The sequence below is a fragment of the Bacillus rossius genome (genome assembly GCF_032445375.1).
Source record: "Bacillus rossius redtenbacheri isolate Brsri chromosome 4 unlocalized genomic scaffold, Brsri_v3 Brsri_v3_scf4_2, whole genome shotgun sequence".
NCBI classification, from domain to species: domain Eukaryota; kingdom Metazoa; phylum Arthropoda; class Insecta; order Phasmatodea; family Bacillidae; genus Bacillus; species Bacillus rossius.
Window position 1 is genome coordinate 45,128,312 of NW_026962011.1, and position 21,353 is coordinate 45,149,664.

General features: G+C 38.3%; 1 protein-coding gene across 4 annotated transcripts in view; it reads left to right on the plus strand.

Moving 5' to 3' along the window:
• LOC134542076 (dachshund homolog 1-like) overlaps nt 1-21,353 on the plus strand; it is a 544,392-nt gene that overhangs the window by 519,034 nt on the left and 4,005 nt on the right. For all 4 annotated transcript variants that reach the window (XM_063385989.1, XM_063385986.1, XM_063385985.1 and 1 more), the window contains one exon: nt 17,942-18,070. In XM_063385989.1, coding sequence (XP_063242059.1) covers nt 17,942-18,070 — 129 coding nt within the window. The remainder of the gene's footprint in view (nt 1-17,941; nt 18,071-21,353) is intronic.

The window sequence follows — 21,353 nt, forward strand, 5'->3', positions numbered from 1 at the left end:
TTACGTTAATTGCTAGCTAATGCCTAGCATGCGTTGCAATGCTTCAATCAATTTTTTTTGTAATTTTTTTGAAGTAGGTATATATATAAAAAGCATATTACTATCTTTATCTCTCTATATTTTTATTTATAATATATATACATACATATTACTGTTTAGCTCTCCTCTATATACCTATATCTGCACACACACATATATATATATGTCACTCTGTAGCAATGAAAATATTAAAAATCTAGGTTTCTACCTACCTATAGTTTTATCTATCTTTTTTACTTGTCACATGTGTGACATGAGTATTTTAAAACTCGCGTAATTTATTGGTTAAGAAGTTTATAAAAAATAAAAAGTTCAAATGAAATATTTTAGTTTTCTTCATAATAGTAAAATCTTCTCTTGCCTTAAGATTTATGTCTAGTTCAAATAATTCACTGAATTAAATTTAGTACTCTGCATACGAAATAGCCTAGTGTCAGTTATATTGCTCTACATTTATCAGAAAAACATTAGTGAAATATTAATAGATTTGAAATTAAAAAATAATATATTTTTCCTCTTTTAATAAATGCATAAAGTATTTCCTCGGTAACATTTTTAAAACAGAAGATACATTTTTATTTACAGGCTTAACACTGTTACAAATAAACACAACCCTTACAAAGTGTATAATAAATTATGAAAGCTTCCCGCTAGTAATTAAATTGATGCCTAATTATATTTTACTAACCTCAGTGTTTTGTGGCACAATTAATTAGACTGAACGTTTTACCAGCGCTATAAACAAACGTGTGTGCCAATGATTTTTTTCAATTTGCTAATGATTGAACTATGTTACGCAATTAATTATCATTGGTTTTTACCGTTCGCACTAAATGATTGCGTGCAGGCCGGTATTACGGTTCAGTGGTTCTCAGTAAACCAAAACCTGACAAACATAAGGTAACTTTAATACATAGATATTTAAACGGATCGAGATTCTCTGTGCGAGGAATGTAATTTTTTTTGTCCACACGCACAACTTTTTATCTAAAAATCAAGGAGGTCCATAATGTCAAGTATAATGGGTTTCTGAATAACGAGTAGTTAACGATTTCTGACTCAATCTGTAACTTTTTTTATATATAATTCCACTTCTTAACATATTCACATTCTGACCATATATTTTTTTCTTATGTGATAGTTTGGCATTTGATACACCGTGTAAGACAGCATGATAGTTTTTGATGTGTGAACATATGGTATTTAGTAGGAGGATTTTCGTAAATGGAGCGAAAGTGTCATGGAACGGAAATGTGCAACCACGCTGCTGCCATCTGTGGCGGATGGCGTGATCCCAAGTTCAAAGAGACATAGAGGCATAGGGAAACGCTATAGTGTTAACTGTTAAATGAATTTTAACAAGAGGGGCAGTATCTTAATAAAATTCCTTGCCTAAAATCAGGTCCAAGCCAGGGTTTAGTTATATTTTCAAGTATTTTTTTGACGTAACGTCTAATAAATCGATGAAAACCGGCTAAACACACGAAAAATGTCCCGTTACGCTCATTGTTCCGTTACGATGTGTCCCGTTACGCTCATTGTACGGTTACGCTGTGTCCCGTTGCGCTCACAGTTGCGTTACGCTCATTGTACGCTTGCGCCGCACCGACAGAATTGAAAACTTAAAACTTTGTTTATAAATGTGTAATATGAAATAATTTCTACGTCAAAAGTACGTAAGAAAATGAATCTGATTACTAGTATAATTTCAAGTATTTATTCTTTTATTTTTAAAAAAAGTAACATTTGTCGGCGAGTGCAGTAATAATAGGTTATGTAAGATATTTGATTACAATTTATTTATATGAAAACTTGTTCATAATTATATTTAAACTTTATAGCTAAACGCAAGTTTTTAAAATTAATTACAAGTCATCTACACGTTAACTGTTTCGTCGACTGTTTATAAAGTGATGTGAAAAGTGAATGTGGTTTTCATTGCTTATTACAACAACAATTTCGGCAATAAAGGTTAATTATTTTTGCAATTTAAAAATCTGATTACTAGTATAATGTCAGGTATTTATTCTTTTATTATTAAAATAAAAATGATTAAATTTTATTCATAAATGTTTCATCAATGTTTTGTTATGACGTTGTCACGTTAAACTATCGTCCGTAAACCGACTTTACAGACAACCATTTTTTTTTTTTACTTTATTGGAGCCATTTATATATACAGTTAAGCTTTCACTCTGCAAATAGAATGATTCGATAGTCGACACAGTTGCTCCGGCAGTGAATTATAGCGGTAGGTGCGTTTATTTGCAACATGAGAACACATTAATTTGCTGGTTACCGCGGTTAGATGTATATTTATCACTGGCGACTACTGAAAGATTCACAAATATTTTTTTTTCATTTGACACATTATCAAAGTATTAAAAAAATACAATCTGTACATTGCGTTAAGTAAAAAATGTTGAATGAACCTGTACGCTCTTCGAGTTTAGGGTAAGCGCACCCCCTGAAATACATATGATTACTTTTCATCAGCTTCTGCTGATAGAAAACCTGAATCAAGTAAATGCCTAAGCAGTATTCTTGGGAACCATTCTAAGGAGTCCCCCAGAGATGCCGCCTCGTAATTCAGCGATTCCACCTACGCTACAAACTTCGTCCTTCCGAGTGGCCGCGCCGATTCTCGTAGCACACGAACTACTATTAACTGATTTTTTCCCCTCCCTCTTTCCTTCCCAGCACTTCCTCCGGATCTTTTTTTCCATTGTCTACAATTTTTTTTTATCGAACTATAAACCTTCCCCTGAACGCGAGCCGTAACAAAATTGGTAAAAAAAAAAAAAAAAAAAAAAAATCCCCGATATAAGTCTTTCTTCTGATATCATCACTGGACCCTGTAAATTACTTCGGCGTTATTACTTTCAACCCTCCCGTAACATCTCCCCCCTCCCACCCAATCCCCTCACTCATGCCTTGCGCGCACTGTAGCAAATACCGTGGCTTGGCCACGCACTTCTCTCTCAATTCTCCGAGGGGGTTTTAAAAACCATATTAAGCTATCGAGGAAAAGTGGTGTAGGGGAAACTGGAGCAGGTTTGTCAAGGAAGGGTACTGGGGGAAGCACCGGCCCACGGTCTGGATTTTATATTGGAATTATACGGCTTAGGGGTTAAACCTCTGGACCATCCTTCCTCCCTCCCCGAACATATCCCCTCCCCTCCCACACAACTTCTCCGCTTCCAGCAACCCAAAGTTTCCAACTTGATAATTGTTAGCTTGCGCGCGCGCGCGTGTGTGTAAGAGAGCGAGAGATGAGAGTTTATTTCACCCCCCTTCCCCGCCCTTCAGGAACCTTGCAAGAACCCGGTGGCTACCACAGGAGCCGTGGTACGCGATATTGATCCTGGCTTTAAGCTGTTTTAATTGTTTTCTCGTCGTTTGCGGTTCGAGCCGTTGCACAGATTCCCAAGTGGTCAGCCTTAATCCGGGAAGAACTGAATATGAGACGTACACTCTTTTTTTTCTCTTTAAATTACAAAGAAATTCCAAAAATTTCAAAGAATAATTCGCCTCAAATAAACTAAGAGTTCTTCATGATTCCAGAAAAGTGTATCTTCGTAGAAGCTACGCGGTATTTCAACTTCCGAGTTCTGTTTTTAGGATAAGCGCACACGTCACTGAGAGAAAGAATTGTTTGTCTTAACAATATATCTGTTTTTATATGGCGAAATAAATATAATTTGTTAATTCAAGCAAATATTTGGTAGTATGAAAGATTCTGTTGACCCAACAAAAATGTTGTTTTCAACTCAACTGTATCTTTGGCAGTGTTGTTAAAAGTACTCGGAAAAAGTAATTGGGCTCAATTACAATTACTGTGGTGATAATGTAACTAATTACAAGTAAAAATTACTTTACATAGAAGTAATCAGTAAAATTACAATTACAATTACTTTCCGCTACCATTTTAAAACTGACCTACCATTCAATGTTTTTACACTTTGTTGCATTAATAAACATACATATATGTTTTGTTAAAAAATTTATTTCATGTATTTATTAAATTTATTATCTTTAATTAAATGAATATTATTTGAGGACAAACTTGCTTGCATAACTTTATACAAGTAGTGGAATTGACCTTACAAAACAATTGCGTTTTAAAGTTCTCATCAGATAGATTCCCTCTCTTGATGGCAAAAACATCTTTGTCCAACACTAAAATGACGCTCAACGCACTTGACAGCAGCGATGAGTTAAATTTTTAAAATGCAGAATTTAGGATAGGGTAATTTTGGAGACACTGCAAGTCACTATGGCTCTTCATGTTTGATCATAGATGTTGTTCATACGATCGTAGCACTACAAGCGTAAAAACTTTACTAATACAAAAGTGTATCATCTTCTTGCTCTTAATTGTATTCATTATACGTTCCGAGAATAAAAGTAACGGCAAGTAAATATAAAGTATCGATTACCTTAATCTATCGATTACAATTAATGTTATGTATTCCGATTACAAGTACGAATTACATTTTTTAAATGTAATTCGTTACAAATATAAATTACTTGAAAAGTAATCGTTACAAGTAATCCGATTACTTGTAATTCGTTACTTAACAACACTGATATTTGGTTAGGTGTAACAAATCATTTTTGTTACTTACTAAGTTTGGTTAAGATAACAAAGTATTTTGTTACAGAAAGTAAATATTTGTTTCGCCATATATAAACAAATATTTGTTTGATTCAAACAAACCTTTTTCTCTATGTAGGAGATATATGAGAGTCCTAACAAGTTTTTGAATGTTTTATTAGTGTACCAAGGATATTTTAGTCGTTTTGTTCACTAATTCAATACAATCAGCAAGTGATCGAAATTTAGGAAAGTAACCTTAGATTTACGAAGATTGCTGGATTATTTGTAATCAGAGTGCTTCGTAAATTTAAGATGTAAATGTTTAATAGTGAAGGAACACAAAAGGAAATCGCGAGAAAGCGTTACAGTTTTTAATGCAACGAGATTATTTTGTTTGGCCAACTTAAATGAAATAATGGTAGCTTTGAGTTAAATTCCTTTCAATTGCAAAAGAGCACTCTCAACTAAAAAAAAAAATCGGATTAGAATAGAAACCACTTTTTAAATTTTCGTAGAGCATGTATATATTTTCTAGGGGTTAAACGCTGGAAGACATTTTTGTTTTAAAATCTTAATAATGGACGTTTCTTGTGCACGTTTTATGATTAAATAATGATTTGACAACTTAATGAAAACCAATCAGTTACCAGTGATGAGCGATACGAAAGTGCTGTTTATTAAGAATAGAATTTTAAATTCCTTTATTATCTTGCCCTTAAAACCATTTTAAATAAAAAATATAGTGATTATAACTTTCTTAAAATATGTTCATTCTCCTGCAGAAAAATACAATAAGTATATATGCCATAAAATATGTGCAAAATGTCATGTCTGAGGGAAATGTAGAGCTAAAATCCTATCGGCTGTTAGTAATGACCATTATTTTCATGAGTCGATTGACTCTGCCAAGATCGCCGTGTTAAGGCCTACTGAAGAAAAACTACAATTTTCCTTCCACAATTCATAACAAACGACATGGTATCATAGTCCTAGCTTTGATTATGCTAACACGTCTATATAAACGGGCAATATCAATTAGTTGATTGTAACTTGTTATAATCGTACTATCATAAGTTTATGCAGCCAGTATTTTAGAAATGTTATCGTAATGCATTAATATGTTATTTCTATGCCCCTTAAATCGATTTAGTACAATTTAACATTAACTGCTACATTAACAAATACTGTGAACATAAAATATCATTAGCATATAAAAATTTTCAAAATGGTGTTATGTGCTGCTATAAAATAATCTTTTGGAAATAATTATAAATAAGATTAATAAAGTTTTTTTTTAACATTAACAATTAAATTCTGGAAATTTTTTAGAAACAAAGTAGAAGCATGTTTGTTTAAGCCTGTGGTATCATACTGAGTATTATAACATGTATTTCGCTATTCGTGCTCCAAAGTTACCGCAAAGGCAACTACTTCCTACTGTGCTGCCTCTTTTTTTTTGTTCGTGCTCCTGAATACCAAGTTAGTGTGTCCTTTCTCCTGGTTTTCTTCTTTTGTTTTTCATACCCCAGGATGCGACACAGATACCTCATTTTCTTCTGGACTGTCTTTTATGCTGTTCATGTCCCATGGTATACCACCCAGGTACATCTTTCCTCCTGTTTTGCCTCCTTGTTTCGCCCGGATACATACGGAGCGCACCGACGCTAGCATCACTCCTGGTGGATAGACGTAACAGGCGCACCGAACAACAAGCCCCCCTCCCTCATTCTTCTTCTCCCAGCCCTTCCCACTTCCTCTCCTAACTAACAAGAAACCCTTTTTCTCCGCGCCGCCACCTTCATGCATGCCAGACGAGCTGGTGCAATATTACCGAGCGCTTTATGAAGACAGTCGAGGTAATTTCCCCAGCGTCTTCGGGGGTTATGGCACCGCCGGTTTATGTTTCCGAGGGTGTTCGGCCGCGGCGTCAGGGATTCCGGGCGCTTCTTCGTCGTCGACCACGACTGCCGTGCGTCTGCCCGCCTGGCCGGCGCTGGTTTCTGCGTGTTGGGCGCTGCTTCAGCAACTACGCAAACAAACTAAAGCATCCCATCCCAAACCCACCACGCCATCATAAATAACACAATTATTCTTCCCCGGATCCTAGCAAGTAATCCCAATTAAAAATACCACCCATGGTTTTCAGCACACAAGACCTGGTAAAACCTTTTATTCATATGCTCTATAATATTACGCACAATTTATTGTCTCCCAATAAAAAAAAACTTCCAAACCCTCGAGACGCATTTACACCGCTTGAAAATTCGATCCTAATGTTTCGATGACAAAGATCCTTGAATAGGGACTGGGAAAATTCTCGCTGTTTCGACGACCTTCAGGATAGACTACATACACAGTGCTCGGAATTCTTGGGCAAATAAAAAGCTACCTCAGCTGGTTTGTCTGTCATCCGATACTTATTTTGTTGAGTGTTTTTCTTTTGCCCAAAGTCGTTCAGATGAACAATGAGCCAATAGAAAATGCTAATGAGGTAGCTATTCTCCTTGAACTGAAAAAATTTAGAGTTGGTGAAAAAAAACAAAACAAAATTTGTGAGAGATAACATAACGGCTATTATCGTGTCAGTTTAATGTTTGGAAGAAAATGTATACAAGAAAAATTAAATAAATATCATTAAAAAAGGTTTTTACACGATTATGTTTATTCAAATCCACGTGATCAACGTTTAACATCTACAATTGTAACAAAGTATACATTTTATGTCATCAAAGCGCGCACTTTATGTAAAAAACTAACCAAAAAAAGGCTAGAAAAAGTATACATTGTGCATATCATGCCCAAAGATAGCTGGGTGCTGTAAAAGTATTTTAAATTGTGAATTTTATGCGCTCAGTATATGAATCGACTTCTGTTTTGTCGTGTTTTTAATGCTTTATGACGTACTGTTTTACAACTATTAGTTTTCATTCCATTACATCGGAAACAAAGTCTACTGTATACGTTGAAAGCGATTTCGTTTATACTCTTTCATAATCCCGCAAATAGTTTTCTTATAGGGAATATCGTTTTAATAACCTCAAATATTTGACAGTCGACTCATTTTGTTAAGATTCGTTTGTCAGCTATAATTGAACTTCCTCTCTCAAAGGCAACCTAATCTCAGCATGTTCAAATGTTGTCTGCACGAAGGATCATCTTACTTCAAGAATGGAAGAATGGCTCACGTTTCATTTGGGCGTGGTAAGGTGGGAGAGGGGAAATACCAGTTGAACCAAGTCTTAGGTCGTGAAACAAATGTACATACTCACTCATCCCCAGGCCCTGCACCTTTATTTTCTCATCCAGCGTTTAACATAGTTCTCGTCCACCAATAAGCGCGTACAATCCGATTGCTTTGTCATCCTACCAAGGATACCAGTTTCTGGAATGTGTTTAATTTGCCGGGAGCGCGAAGGGAAAGGGCTGTCCAACCATCACTTGCCGCGTAAAAATGTGCTGGCATCCATTTGAAATGGAATCTTATAAATCCATATTTTTATTGGTTGATTGCTTGTAACATGGACGTAGATTCCAGGGGAGCCCAGAAGTGACACCCCCACACCCCGGAATTTATAAGCCAGGCCTGCCTGAACTTGCAAAAGTGTGACTGTGAAACGGGTTTGATGTCAAAACTTTGTCTTAATGAAAAACTTCCTGTATATTTTAAAGTTTTCTTCTTAGGCCATAATATGGGCAGTAATATGGCCATATTATGGGCAGAATACAACATACAAGCACCATACCAAGAGATGACGTGTTAGTTAACCCCACGTGCAAAACTCTAGTGACGTGCGGACCCCCCTTGCGATTCCTACAGTTTTAAGCCACTGGTTTGTCAATTTAGTTGGAAGTCAGTTGGGAAATTTACCTTCATTGAAAATTTGTACGCACTCACTATAATTCGTTATTGATGTCATTAAACCTAATGGAAAACCTACTTATAAGCTTAATTTGGTAGACTTAGTTTGTTGAACAGTTTCAGCGTACAATCTCATGCCACTTCCTGTTAGTTTACGTTTCTAGGGTTACTGGATTTCTTTGAATCTTTGAATGTGCTTTATTACTACACCATTAAATTATGAAATGACCGTTTGATGACATACAACTGCTCGTACCGTTATGGAAATCTAACTGTCACGTGTGTCGAAACGACTACTGTCATTATGTATTCTGACACAAGCTAGCTAGGCGCTCGACATTCATTTCCAAAGCTTGCAAAGGAATAATTTGAAATGCTAGAAAATTAGTGTTGTGACTGCAATAAAATGAGACAATAGACGTTTCCATAACTTTACTGTTCCAACACCACAATATAACTGACTGCCCAGCAGGCCATTCTTTTACCAACAACAAATACGCAACACGGAAATTACACCAACTTTACAATACTAAAAACACACTTACCAACTGTAACATTTACAACAATTAGTTCGTGATTTTCTGCTATTCCCGATGTCCCTTCGCACTGCCACTGGCTGTCCCGGTCAGAGTTGACCCACCCCTGTCGAAGGTGGAAGAGGGGTAGAGGGAAGGAAACGCTTTCGGTTTCGTTCAAAAATGGCGCCATCCGCATTGTTGGGGCACTGCCGGGCGTTGGATTGGTTTATTGTGGCCACCGGTGTTACAGCGACCAATCGCAGAAGAATGGGAAACTAAATGCTCGGGAATAAGTTTCCAGAAAGGGAATCTGGAAGCGGGGACGTTTTCGAACGCAATAATGGAACAATAAAAAAGCTTTTTTTTCTCCACCCTCTTCTATTTTGTGTACCTGGAAAGGAGACGGTCAGAAGAGGGAACGATTAGAAGAAAAGATTTCATGGTGGATGTTTTTTTCCCCCCCGGGGAAAGTGTTATCAGAATACTTGGAACCGAAATTGAATTGGTTTTCATTTATTTGGATTTTTTCTCTCCTCTCACCTTCCCTTTACCTTAACACACGAGTAGCTGAAGAGTATCTCAGAATATGTTTTTTTCCTAGTAAGTATGACCCATACAGAAATATGTAACGCATTCTTTACATTAAAACGTTACCATCGCCCCTACATCCGAGAATCATTAAATCAATATATGACAGGTTTCAAGTAAGCAATTAACTGCGCAGGTACATTTGACATTTTACTAATGATTCGAAATTTTATTTTTACCAATGAGTTCACGCTTTTTCAGTAAACCGATTCATTTCAAGAACAGCACTCATTTATTTGAAATGTTAGAAAATCACGTTCTGCATCCTTAAGATTAAATTAAAATCTTCCGTATAAAATATATTTCAAGTTTTTGTGAAACGTAAAAGTAATTTATAAAAGAAAAATGTTGAAATACAAAGCTTAACCACGTGTATAGAACCTAAAGCATACGGAGACACATTGTTATGAATTTTCATTTATGTCGGTAGGAGAATACTTATGTATTCGCCTGTGTTAGGATTAATTTTTTTTGGGGGTTGTTTTTGGTTAACGTTAAGCCACATCATGCAAGGCGACCTACGTTTTCTGGTGCTTGAAAACAGTATCTCCCTTATTATTTAATAAAATTACCAGAACAGATGCCATTGCAGTTTTGCACTGTCATAATAAATATAATATTGATGCAAATAAGAATTAAAAAAATTAAAACATAAACTGACGGATAACAATCATAAATCGGCTGTGTCAAACAGATAAACCCAATGATGAACCTAAACAAGTATTATCGACAACACAATGACAACAGCACATAGGAGCACATTCAAACTTAAATATCAGACAGCACAAGAATTACGTTGAAGGAATTTAGTCATAAAAAAATTGGTTGTCTGTAAAGTCAGTTTACGGACGATAGTTTAACGTGAAAACGTCATAACAAAACATTGATGAAATGATTGCATACTTTTATGAACAAAATTGAATAATTTTTATTGAATTATCACTATTTCGTATGGATACAAAGAAGGAGTGAAATGAAATATACAATTCAATTGATAAATTTACTTTTATTTGCACTCATTAATTCAAATATGTTTATTACTTTAACGAAGAGATTATTTTAACTATAACTTTTATACATGTTTGCTATTTAACTTCTTCCAATCTGTGTTATTCTGTTAAGGATAGGACGATGATAGGAAAAGTCGGAAAAGAATGGGAGTGTTTCAAGTTTAATGCGCCTCGAAAAAGTCAAATCGATGGTTGTTCCAATCGAGTGGAAGAGAGATAGATACGGCGCAAGCGTACAATGAGCGTAACGAGACACAGCGAAACGGGACAATGTGCGTTACGGAAAACTTTTTCGTGCGTGCAGCCGGCGTTCATCGATTTATTAGACGTTGTCACGTCAAAAAATAATATTATCACAGACGAGCACAGTGGACAACACCAACGAACACAGAAGGTTTACTATGACAAAACCGTTGCAAAGTGGGAACTGACATCTGTTCCCGTTATCGGGAACAATCAGACTGACATCCGACACTGGAAAATAGGGGGTTACATATGTTCGACCTCCTACCCTAGCACATCGAATGGCTGGTGACAGAAAGTGTAAAACAGTAATAGCGTATGTCCATTAAATTGCATTAAATAATAATTCCCCATTACATGAATCTTTTAAAGGACATATCTCCCTTACGCTTGAATCTGGACTGGCGTGAAGTTTTGCCATCCTTCGTTACACCCCCAGAGTGATGATAACCAGGAGGCTGGGAAAACTTGACGAGGTGATAGTGGAAAACACAATACAACAAAAACACCCGGTTCTGGGTCCGGGAATCGAACCAAAGACCCTTTGCGGTCATTCACATACATTATTTACTTGTTTTATTTTCAGATAGAGCTGTCTAATAATACTGTCCTTTTTAAGCCAATACCCTACGTTATCAAAACAATTTTTGTGACGCGTAAAGAAAATGCCTCAAAAAAAAAATTTTTTTCCGTATGGAAACAAATTGTGAATGATTTTCACTTCGTTTTTACAGAATTTTAAACACATACAACGCATTTGTCAATCCAAGTGTATATTTTGCTGTTGGTAAAAAGAAATACTAGCCAAAGTTAGTTCCCAGTCAACACTAGTGTGTAAATGATGCCATGCCATTTCATTTTTATTTCTTGTGCAGAGGATGCACAGAAAACAAATGTTTTGTTCTTCTACAAAATAGTATTTTAGGAACTGGTTGTCAAGAAATGCATAGTTTGTAATACTAAATAAATACATTGTAACTTTGTACATTTTTTTTGCATACATGAAACACAATTTTTTGAGATAATATTATTTCTCACAGAAATTGAAGCATAATTTTATATTTTAATTGATGTTTCATTCAAGCATCCTGGAAATTATAATCGAATATTCAACTAATAGACTTTAATTATGTGCGCAGTTGATACTAGAAAGCTATTCATGGAACGGTTTATCTATTGGTGGTACTGGAACAACATAAAGCATAAATTTCCTGATAAGAATCCTAACCCGTTAGCTAATAGTTTGTAGTAATGCAGTAGCTTTCGTGTAACTGCACTAATTTACAAATATCTGTAATTTCACACGAATATTTCTGTTCCATTTGCTCAAAATCAAATTAACAGTGTGCTGGGAAGAGACGTGCGTACCTGAGCCAAGGGTTAAAAAAAAAATTAAGAAAAAAAATATTAAATTAAAAATGATATCTTCTTGGCAGATAGAGAGAGGGTGGACTAATGGAAGGGGCATCGGGGGATGTGGCCATGACTGAAATGCGAGGGACCCGATCAGTTCCTAATGGCGCGTCTATGACTCCGCACTTAAAGGGATAATTAACCCCACCAGGGACTAGCCCAGTCGGCACGGAAGGTCGACAACAATGGGGCACCTGGGGAAGAGGGAGGGGGGGGATGAGGTTGGCGCACGGTAGCCCCAGGAATTAGATATGCCCTTCTGTGGGACTCCCACCCGTGGACCAGCGCAGAGGGGATGCTGCGATGCTCCGTTGGAGGTGGATATACAATTGATGCTGTCTTATCTCGTGCGTACAAAAAAACAAACAATATTTTCAATTTAGACTGTTGCTTTGTGTTAGTCGTTTAAATTCGTGTGTCTTTTAATACTTGCCCTTCTACACAGTGGAAAAAGTTTGTTTAGATCTTTTTATAGCCAAATCTATCATTATACTAGAACAAAATAAAATCGTCTATTAGCCAAAGATATTATTAATACGCATCAAAAATAACGTTGCTTGTCCAACAAGTTTCTGTAAGGTTCCTTAACAGATAATGGACGTTATAAAATCGTTTCCCACAATTTCATGGTATAATGTCCTTCATATGTGTAGGAAACAGTTAAATTCATAGAAAAAAACATAGTTTTTTTAGGAAAATTTTGTATAAGAACTTTACCAAACGTTTATATATAGAAGTTTGAATTTTTTTTCTATTAGACGAAATATGAGGTCAAACTAATTTTTTTTTGTTAACAAAAATTTATATTTATATATTGACCTTATGCGGGACTAATTTATTCGGATGCATTAACTATTCTGTCGTAGGTAAGTCTTTACGACTAGTAGCCTACTTGCGGGTGTAGAGAGAGATTTTATACTGTTACAAAGACTCACTTCAAAAGTGAAAAAAAAAATTAATTCGGAGATCACTTTTCATAAAAAACGAGGCCACTATAGGCATACATTAAGGACCCCGTCCACCCGGGCCCACACACTGTGTTCAGAGCTTCAGAAAAAAAACTACGTGATTTGATGACTGCTCCGAGTGTAAAAAAGCATTTGAGAATGCACTGAGAGGGGAATGAGTGGTTATGTTTTCATGTTTTCTGTTTTAATTGAATTATTTTAGAAGAGTGAAAATATGGCTGAAACTCGCGATTTCGGAATGATTTTATGGCATGAAACTTCCGTTGGAGAGAAAGCAATCAAGGGGTTGCAGTAAAACTTTATCTTCATTTTTTTCGCCATGTAAGAACATGGTTACCGCTCAGATCTCATAGATGCCCCGTGCACGTAGAGAAGACTGCGCGCCGGTTCAGAGGCGATACAACGCTGGAAGCACCAGCGAGCGTCGCGCTTATAATCCCACCTCACCGACACAGATACACCCCTGACTACACACCAATGCAGACAAATCAGGGTAAGGAATCGTTCGTGCCCGATCGTTCCGTCATTTGCCTGGAGTGACTTTATGAAACCGCTATAAACAGGAATCTCTCATGGCTGGTCGGAGTGATCTCGTGAAATTGCTATAAACCGAAATCGTTCATGACTAATCGATACCGCAATACCAATTAAATTCTCAGAGCAAAATGTTCAGGCCCTGACCAATTTGGGAAACTTAATGACTACTTATTTCACGTACCGCAACTACTAAATTAGTTGTAACTCGCGCCCCAACTCCAAACCCCATTTCGGGTGGCCAAACGACGCGAACTTGCCCGGGCGGTTTTGGGTTGACAAAGAGGGGGGGGGGGGGTGGAGGGGGGCCGTAACGATGATGAATTCGTTAAACAAAGATCATCCGACTTGAGTTGGCAGTCCCGGACCAATATTGCAGCCCCTCCTGCCCTGAGGGAGCAACGGGTCCGTAATTAATTGAGGAGGTAAACAGTGCTCCAAGATATCCCTAAGGATGTTTGAAATTTCCACCCTCGTGTCCCGGCTGGGTTTAGAGGCCGCCTTGTTTCCGGCAAACATCTTGGCTTCACGTCCCGAAGCAATGCTCTCGCCATTCGGCAGCAGTATGTCTTGTGCTTCCAAGAAACTCTGCATTTCTAGCTGACTCCACTGTCCACGAAAACCTACGCACTTTACAGCAAATATTTGGGTTTCGAGTCCGCCCACTTGCCGTAGCGTGGTCGGAAACGCTCTGGGTTCGCATCCCGGGTAAAACACGTATTTAATATGCGTCTCCTTGGCAGTTACTAACAACTACAACAATACCTACAGTTACATAACTGCTCGGGGTTACTAAACAAATACATCGTTTGACCGCATTTTCCGTTCCACCATTGTGCTGCGAGCGCTGAGCGAAGATTGATGAACAGACTCTTGGAGCGACACAGCACGAGCAGACATGGCCGGCATTTTCACAGACATTGTGCAGGTTGATTTAATCAGAACTAAATTTTAGAATATTATTTACCAAATTCCAGTTTCATTGCAACAAACGAATCAACACTTTTACTTACTAGTGTCAAATAAAATAAGATAAACAATGATTTATTTTATACACAATGAGACATGAATTGAACCATTCAAGGATTGGTTTCTTTTCAAGAACTTTATCTGAGGTTAAAAACTTGTCATGTCATTTCCCCCTTGAGGCTAAGATCTGTGCGTGTTGAACGAGTTCCTTTTTTTTTTTTTTTTTTCCTTCCAAGTGTAAATTAAGGGTGTTAACTGCGTGTCCCTTTCTACCGCGTCGCTTGCTGTCTCTACGACAATTACCCTCGCTGAGATTAGTTCTCGCTCTGGGGTTGCTGCGCCTCTTCCGTGCAGCAGTGGCCTATAGTACTCGACTCTGCGCTTCTTTGGCGGACGGCTCAGCTCCATGTTTCTCGTTCTCACCAGTCCTCCGACACTAACTCATTTGGTTTGCAATTTATCTTTGCACGCGGTAACTTAGCAAACGCCACAGATGTCGCGCATAACAAGGACAGATGTATGAAATCGATATTTCACGTAACTTGGCTTACTAGGATATATATATATATATATATATATATATATATATATATATAGTTGTAGCCTCGTCGAAGACGAAGATATCACCGACGTTTCTGTCGACGTTGCAGTTGCCATCATCAGGGTAGCAAAGGTAGCAGTTTCGCCTTTGACTTGTCTACAACCCAGAAGCCAAGCAACTCCATTATATGTACCTATGTAATTAATTATATACCTGGGTTCTGTTCCCCGGCCAAGCCAGAGATTTTTTTTTCACTTATGGAATATTTACTGTCCCTTCAACTCCATGCTGTGGTAGGAACAGCAGAATCACTTGGCCTGGTGCCCCAGTCTTGCCAAGGCCATCTTCAGTGGAGTTTACAATATTTAAAAATTAAAAATACGTGGACGATATATTATAACAGAACACAAGAAGATAATTAAGTTTCAAAAGCAGTAAATACACAAATTGAGTGTGCAAAATTGTCGTCCCACACTTGCATTAAATCATGCAGCAGTTTTTTTTTTTTCAACGCGATGTCAAAAGCACTCCGAAATCCGCGTCGCGTCGCCTCGTGTCGCTCTTGCTCGCGCGCGCGACAGTGTCGACCCCCTCGCCCCCCCCCCCCCCCCCCCAAACCCTGCTTCACGCGCGCGACAATAATCTCGATGTTGAAGAGACTCTGGCCTCGGAAGGCACAAGCACACACTTCTCTCCCTCCTGCGGCCCCGAAGAAACGAATTATTTTCACCGGAGAGGAGTTTTGCCTTGCCAAACCGGGCCGCCTCACCTTCTCTACAACCACCCCTCCCCCTTTCCCACTCCCACTTATTCCCCATCGGCGACCAACGAAACTCGACTAACTACAAAGATATTATATTCCCTCCGTCCCTTCAGGGGTGTTTTTGCCTCCCTCCCCGCGCGAACCCTCGCAGCAAAACGCCTCTTGTCGCGATGCTGGTTCTGGGATCCCGCGCGCATCCCCCAAGAGACGAGAACAGTTTATTCAATTTCACGCACTGCTGACTGCATATTACAATTTAACATTTTCCCCTCCTCCCCCTTCGCTCCGGCACCTTTTCCGCCCGTCCGTTTTTTTTTTCTTCCTCCTACTTCTTTCTTGTCGCCAGTCTTTTCTGTTTTCCGCGTTATTGTTCGGCCTGCGGGGGATGTTTCCCTTTCCTCCCTCTTGTTGGCTGCGGGGTGCTTTTTTGAAGGGGGTGAAAGAACTCGTCGGCAGTTTTCCCCACTCTTCCTCTTCGCGACGAATGAAAGTGGATTACGCCCAAGACCGAAATTGGTCCTCTAGTGTCCCCCCACGAGTCCTCCCGGTTGGTCGTGCCCACGTGTCGAGAAGGTCTGAACCTCTGTGACAGTCTCGAGCCCACTTATTCACGCACGGAAGTGTGAAACTATTCAACCAGAATTACGAAACATCAGGGAACTCATTGGAACAGATGTGCCCATAACTCTGCAATCAAAACATATCATGATGCAATAATTTTAAAAACAATTACACACTATATCCTTCGGAGTTAATTGTATTTTCAAATCGTTCATATCGAATGCCGTCGGGTTACTGTAAACACTTGCATTGTCACTGAATAAAAGTTAACGGTCAGAATCTATTTAACATGGTCGTTTTGAAGAAAATGCTTCGGCAACACAAAGACAAAATCATTTTCGAACACTGTCATGCCAAATCCTAAAAAAAAAAAAAAATACTTTTGGTATTAATGATACACAAAATAAGTACACAGAAAGTCTTTATGACTTAATTAACACCAACACAGTTACATATTTATAAGAGGAATACATTATAGATTTTTTTTCACTTTGCAGTTCATATTTCAGAATTTCATATTATTTAGTACGTACTGCCGTTTTTTCTTATTAGTAAAAATATTTTTTTCCTAGAGATATAACAAAAACCTATTCATAATTTTACGTGAATTTCCTTGGGAAGTAACTCTGTGTCTATCAATAATTAATTTTTACTTACCAAACTGTTTTCTGTTTTAATAGTAACTAAATAAATAACCAAACATTTATACAGATAATAATAATTTTATAGGAAACTAATATTGTGTGTGCAGTCTTCTTAAACGGTCGAACGTATGTAATCATTTAAGCCGATACATGTGGCAAAAAATATCAGCGGTAGGTATTTTATTTTGCGTAAAACCACCGCAACACGTGAGCAAGGAATGTTGGAGGATAAAGCACACCGAGATGCTCTTTTTCTACGGGCCACTTGTTTCAACGCATCAGCGAAAACCCTTGCGTACTATCGCAATTAGCGTAAAGTTACCATTTACTTCCGAGTTGAAACTTCATGATAGAAACTTTCATATTTGAGCTATTCTGGAGTTGAAGTAGATAACCAAGTCTAGATGGAAAGATGGACCTCTTTGGGGTAGCAGTCAAGACTGAAATGACGGAGAAAGACTGTCGGGGAATTTTTTTTTTTGACAAGTTAATTTCGGTAAAGTGCTCTCTTCGGTAAACTGCATGTTACCGGCATTAATGTTTTTTTCCAGAAGAAATAAATGTTGGGGTTTTTGGTTAGATGAATTTTCGGTCTACTGTCGTGGTCCATGCTGGCCTTCTCAAGTGTAGGACCCAAAACCAAAGGGTGGGAAACCGGCGCTAAACGCTGGCCGCGTGTCGCGGTTTGCAGAGTCGCTGGCCCAGGAGCTGGAGCTGGAGAGGAAGTCGCGCCAGCAGCAGCAGCAGCAGCAACAACAACAGCAGCAGCAGCAGCAACAGCAGCAGCAGTCGGAGCGGGAGGTCAAGTCGCCGCTCCAAGGTACAGCGACCCGGCGCGCGACTAACTCTCCAGCCTCCTGGTCCCGTCCTCACCCCTCGCCACTGCCTGAAGTGGACCGCAGTCGAAGTCACATTCCGGCAATCGTGCAGCGAACATTCTCTTCAGAAGAGCGATTATTTTCTGGGGTAATATTTTGCTAGAAAGCATTGATAGCGGAGTCAGATTGTGGCATATAATTTATAATCCCTTGATTTCTTAAATCGTGACGCGTATAAAAACAAAATATTTACTTTTTTATTAATTTATGTCCACAATATAGTTTTTGACTCTCTTTTTATATGCAGCTCAAAAAAAATTCTCCACTTTTGCAAAATATTCATTTGGAAAACCATTTGGCAATAAATATTATGCTATACTACAATAAATATATTGTAACTTTATGCAACACATAACTATAGTTGTTTTTACACATATTAAATACGTTTTTCGATATGATACTGAGTATTTATTACGAAAATTGGATCATAATTTTGTATTTTTATTGGTGTTTCATTCAAGCATTAATTTTTTTTTAACCACTGGAAATCCATAATTGGACTTTATTTTGGTTTTATTGTGCTTATTTATGTACACAGTTAATACTGGAAAGCTATTCAGGGAACGGTTTACAAATAACTTTAACTATTGGAAATACTGGGACGAAGTAAAGCATTAATGCCCGGGAAAAAAGGCGAACCCAGTATTACCACGAACAGCATTTTGTAGTTATACAGTTGCTGTCATCTCCTCCCTATGTCAGGCCTTCTTTTTTATAAAGTTCACATTGCTCTCCTTGCGATGAAAGGTGAACATGTGTTTACTGTGATAGACGTAATGGGAAAAAAAAGTATTTTCGAGCAACACGATATTCGAAACCGCTGACCGTGTGAACTTAACGTCAATTGGTCGTGTTCACGCTTTGAACTTGAGCAGTACCGACGAAATTTCGGATTATGGCCATCGACTGAAGGATGGACACCAACCGAAAGACCCTGCTGCGCGCGTGTGTATGTTGCAAAGGTGCGGACGGAATGGGTCCTGAGGGGAAGTCGACATCCCCTTCTGCCGTGACTGCCCGACCCCCCCACCACCCTCCCCACTTCCACGCCGGAGAATCGAGTTTCACAGTGTTGTCAGAAGCACACGAGGCTGATTTTTGAGTCGGCGCGCGCCGGCGGCTCATGATTGATAGAGCGGCGAGCAGTCTTTCGGGAGAAATGATTGATGAAACATAGGGTGCGTCTGTGTCTGCGTTGTGCGCGCGCGCACTGGGAGAAGGTGTGAGGGGCACAAAGTGCGGAGGGGCATAAAAAGGGGGGGGGGGGAGGGAAGCGAAAACGGAAGACTGCGTGTGTATTCTAGGTATTGCGGGTTATTGAAACACAGAAACGAGCGTGTCTCGAGGTTCCTCGGTGATTGTAATACAATACCTCCTTACCTATCCTTCCCCGGCGTATCTCAAAAATTTTGAGTTTCGAGTTTGTGGCCAAGAGGTTCGGTGCCAACCATAGAATCGGAGATCCCGTCTCGCCTTGAGCCTCTGTCCAACTGGGCGACGCAAACCCCTTTCATTTCCAATTTTCACATCGCCATAACACCTACTCTCCTCGAACTAACTATAAGGCATTTGTTGGTCTTAGAAGGTCTCAGAAGGCATCCCACCACGTGGAAACGGTTTTAAGCCCCTTATGCACTTTAAAAGTTTTCACTTTAAATTTATGAAGAACACTGGTTAAAAATTATCTAGGTATGTTAGTAAATTTACGTCCATCTTCGTAACTTTACTGACACTGATTTCACTTACTTGAACATGAATCCAAAAACAACCTGTTTTGGTATATTTACAAAAACATTCAGAAACTGGTTAAGTCTACGGCAACAACACTCTTATTTTGTCTACGTGTGGGTTTGCTTTTCTTCAAAACGTAACACACTGCTCGTGAGTCGAAATGCAGCGTAGTTCCTGGGGAGATCCAGCTATCTGAAATTACTAAGAACTCTTATTTAAGGGTGAATTATTCGTTGAGAAACCGGTAGATTTTCTGCAATTTCTAACAGTGTGGCAATCGAATAATGATTTTTCGATTATTGGTGACGTAGGGGACTTTCAAGTTGGGGGACGAGCTACCCCTTACGACTGCTTCTTTCGTTGCTTCTCTCTGGCTGGTCGTACCGCATGTCGGCCGGTGGGCGTCTACCAGGCTCTAGAATTCATACACGAAGGAATGATAATAATGATCGTTTTTGTTTGCCTTCAGTTAGCTTTAGTAAGATAATTGCACACTAAAGACGACGTAGGAAAATTATATACGAAGGGAAGAATAAACTTTAAGTAACGAATTGGTCAAAACATTTAGAATGAGTGAACGAAGAAAACAATACCAAAGCAAAGAGGACAATTATAGCCAAAGAGGAATTAAAAAGTTGAGAGTATAGAGGGAAAGACGGACTGAGTAACATGCCATCTAGCTTCAAACGAAGAGGGAAGAAAAAAAGAAGGGCCTTTTCATAATTGTATTAGAATTGCCAAAATTATCCTGAATCATAATTTTTTTCACCATTATTCTCAGGGAAAATCAAATTAATGAGCTGACTTCTTACAAGGTGAACCAGGTCCTGGTAATAAAGAAGCTCACCATGCATGCGAGAAAATCATAGTAATTAATTAATGTTATGGTGAGTGAACATATGAGCTTACTTCTTATTTGAGCCTAGAGACCCATCAGTAGCGAGGTCATTAGAGACGCTGGAACAAGACGTTTCTGGCCAAGAATGTTGGGGAAGAAATCGGCTACGTGATATAGACAAGAATATTTCCAGCATTTGCTTGGAGTGATATCTTTATGTAAGCTTTTGGACATACGCCATTGCTAAGCACATTTTCTGTAGAAAAAAAAAAAAAAGACAAAAAACACAAATTAAGCAAAAAAATTTCTGTTGTCAACAGGATTTTTTGCTTAATTTGTGTTTTTTGTCTTTTGGGTATTTTTTAGTTTTCTTCTACAGAAAAAGTGCTTAGCAATGGCGTATATCCAAAAGCTTACATCAAGTCATGCACTCCCATTGCACAAATCTTTCAAAGATAATATGGAGTGATATCGATAAACCATTGGGGGGGGGGGGGGTGTGACATAGGTTTCCTGCATCAGAAATCGAACTCGTTCTTCTGGTATGTGCCATTTAGCTACATAGCGGACGTAAATATTTTTATTAATATAATTATATTTTAAAATTTTTGATATTAAACACCCTAGATCTCGGTATACGACAATTAATAGAAGGA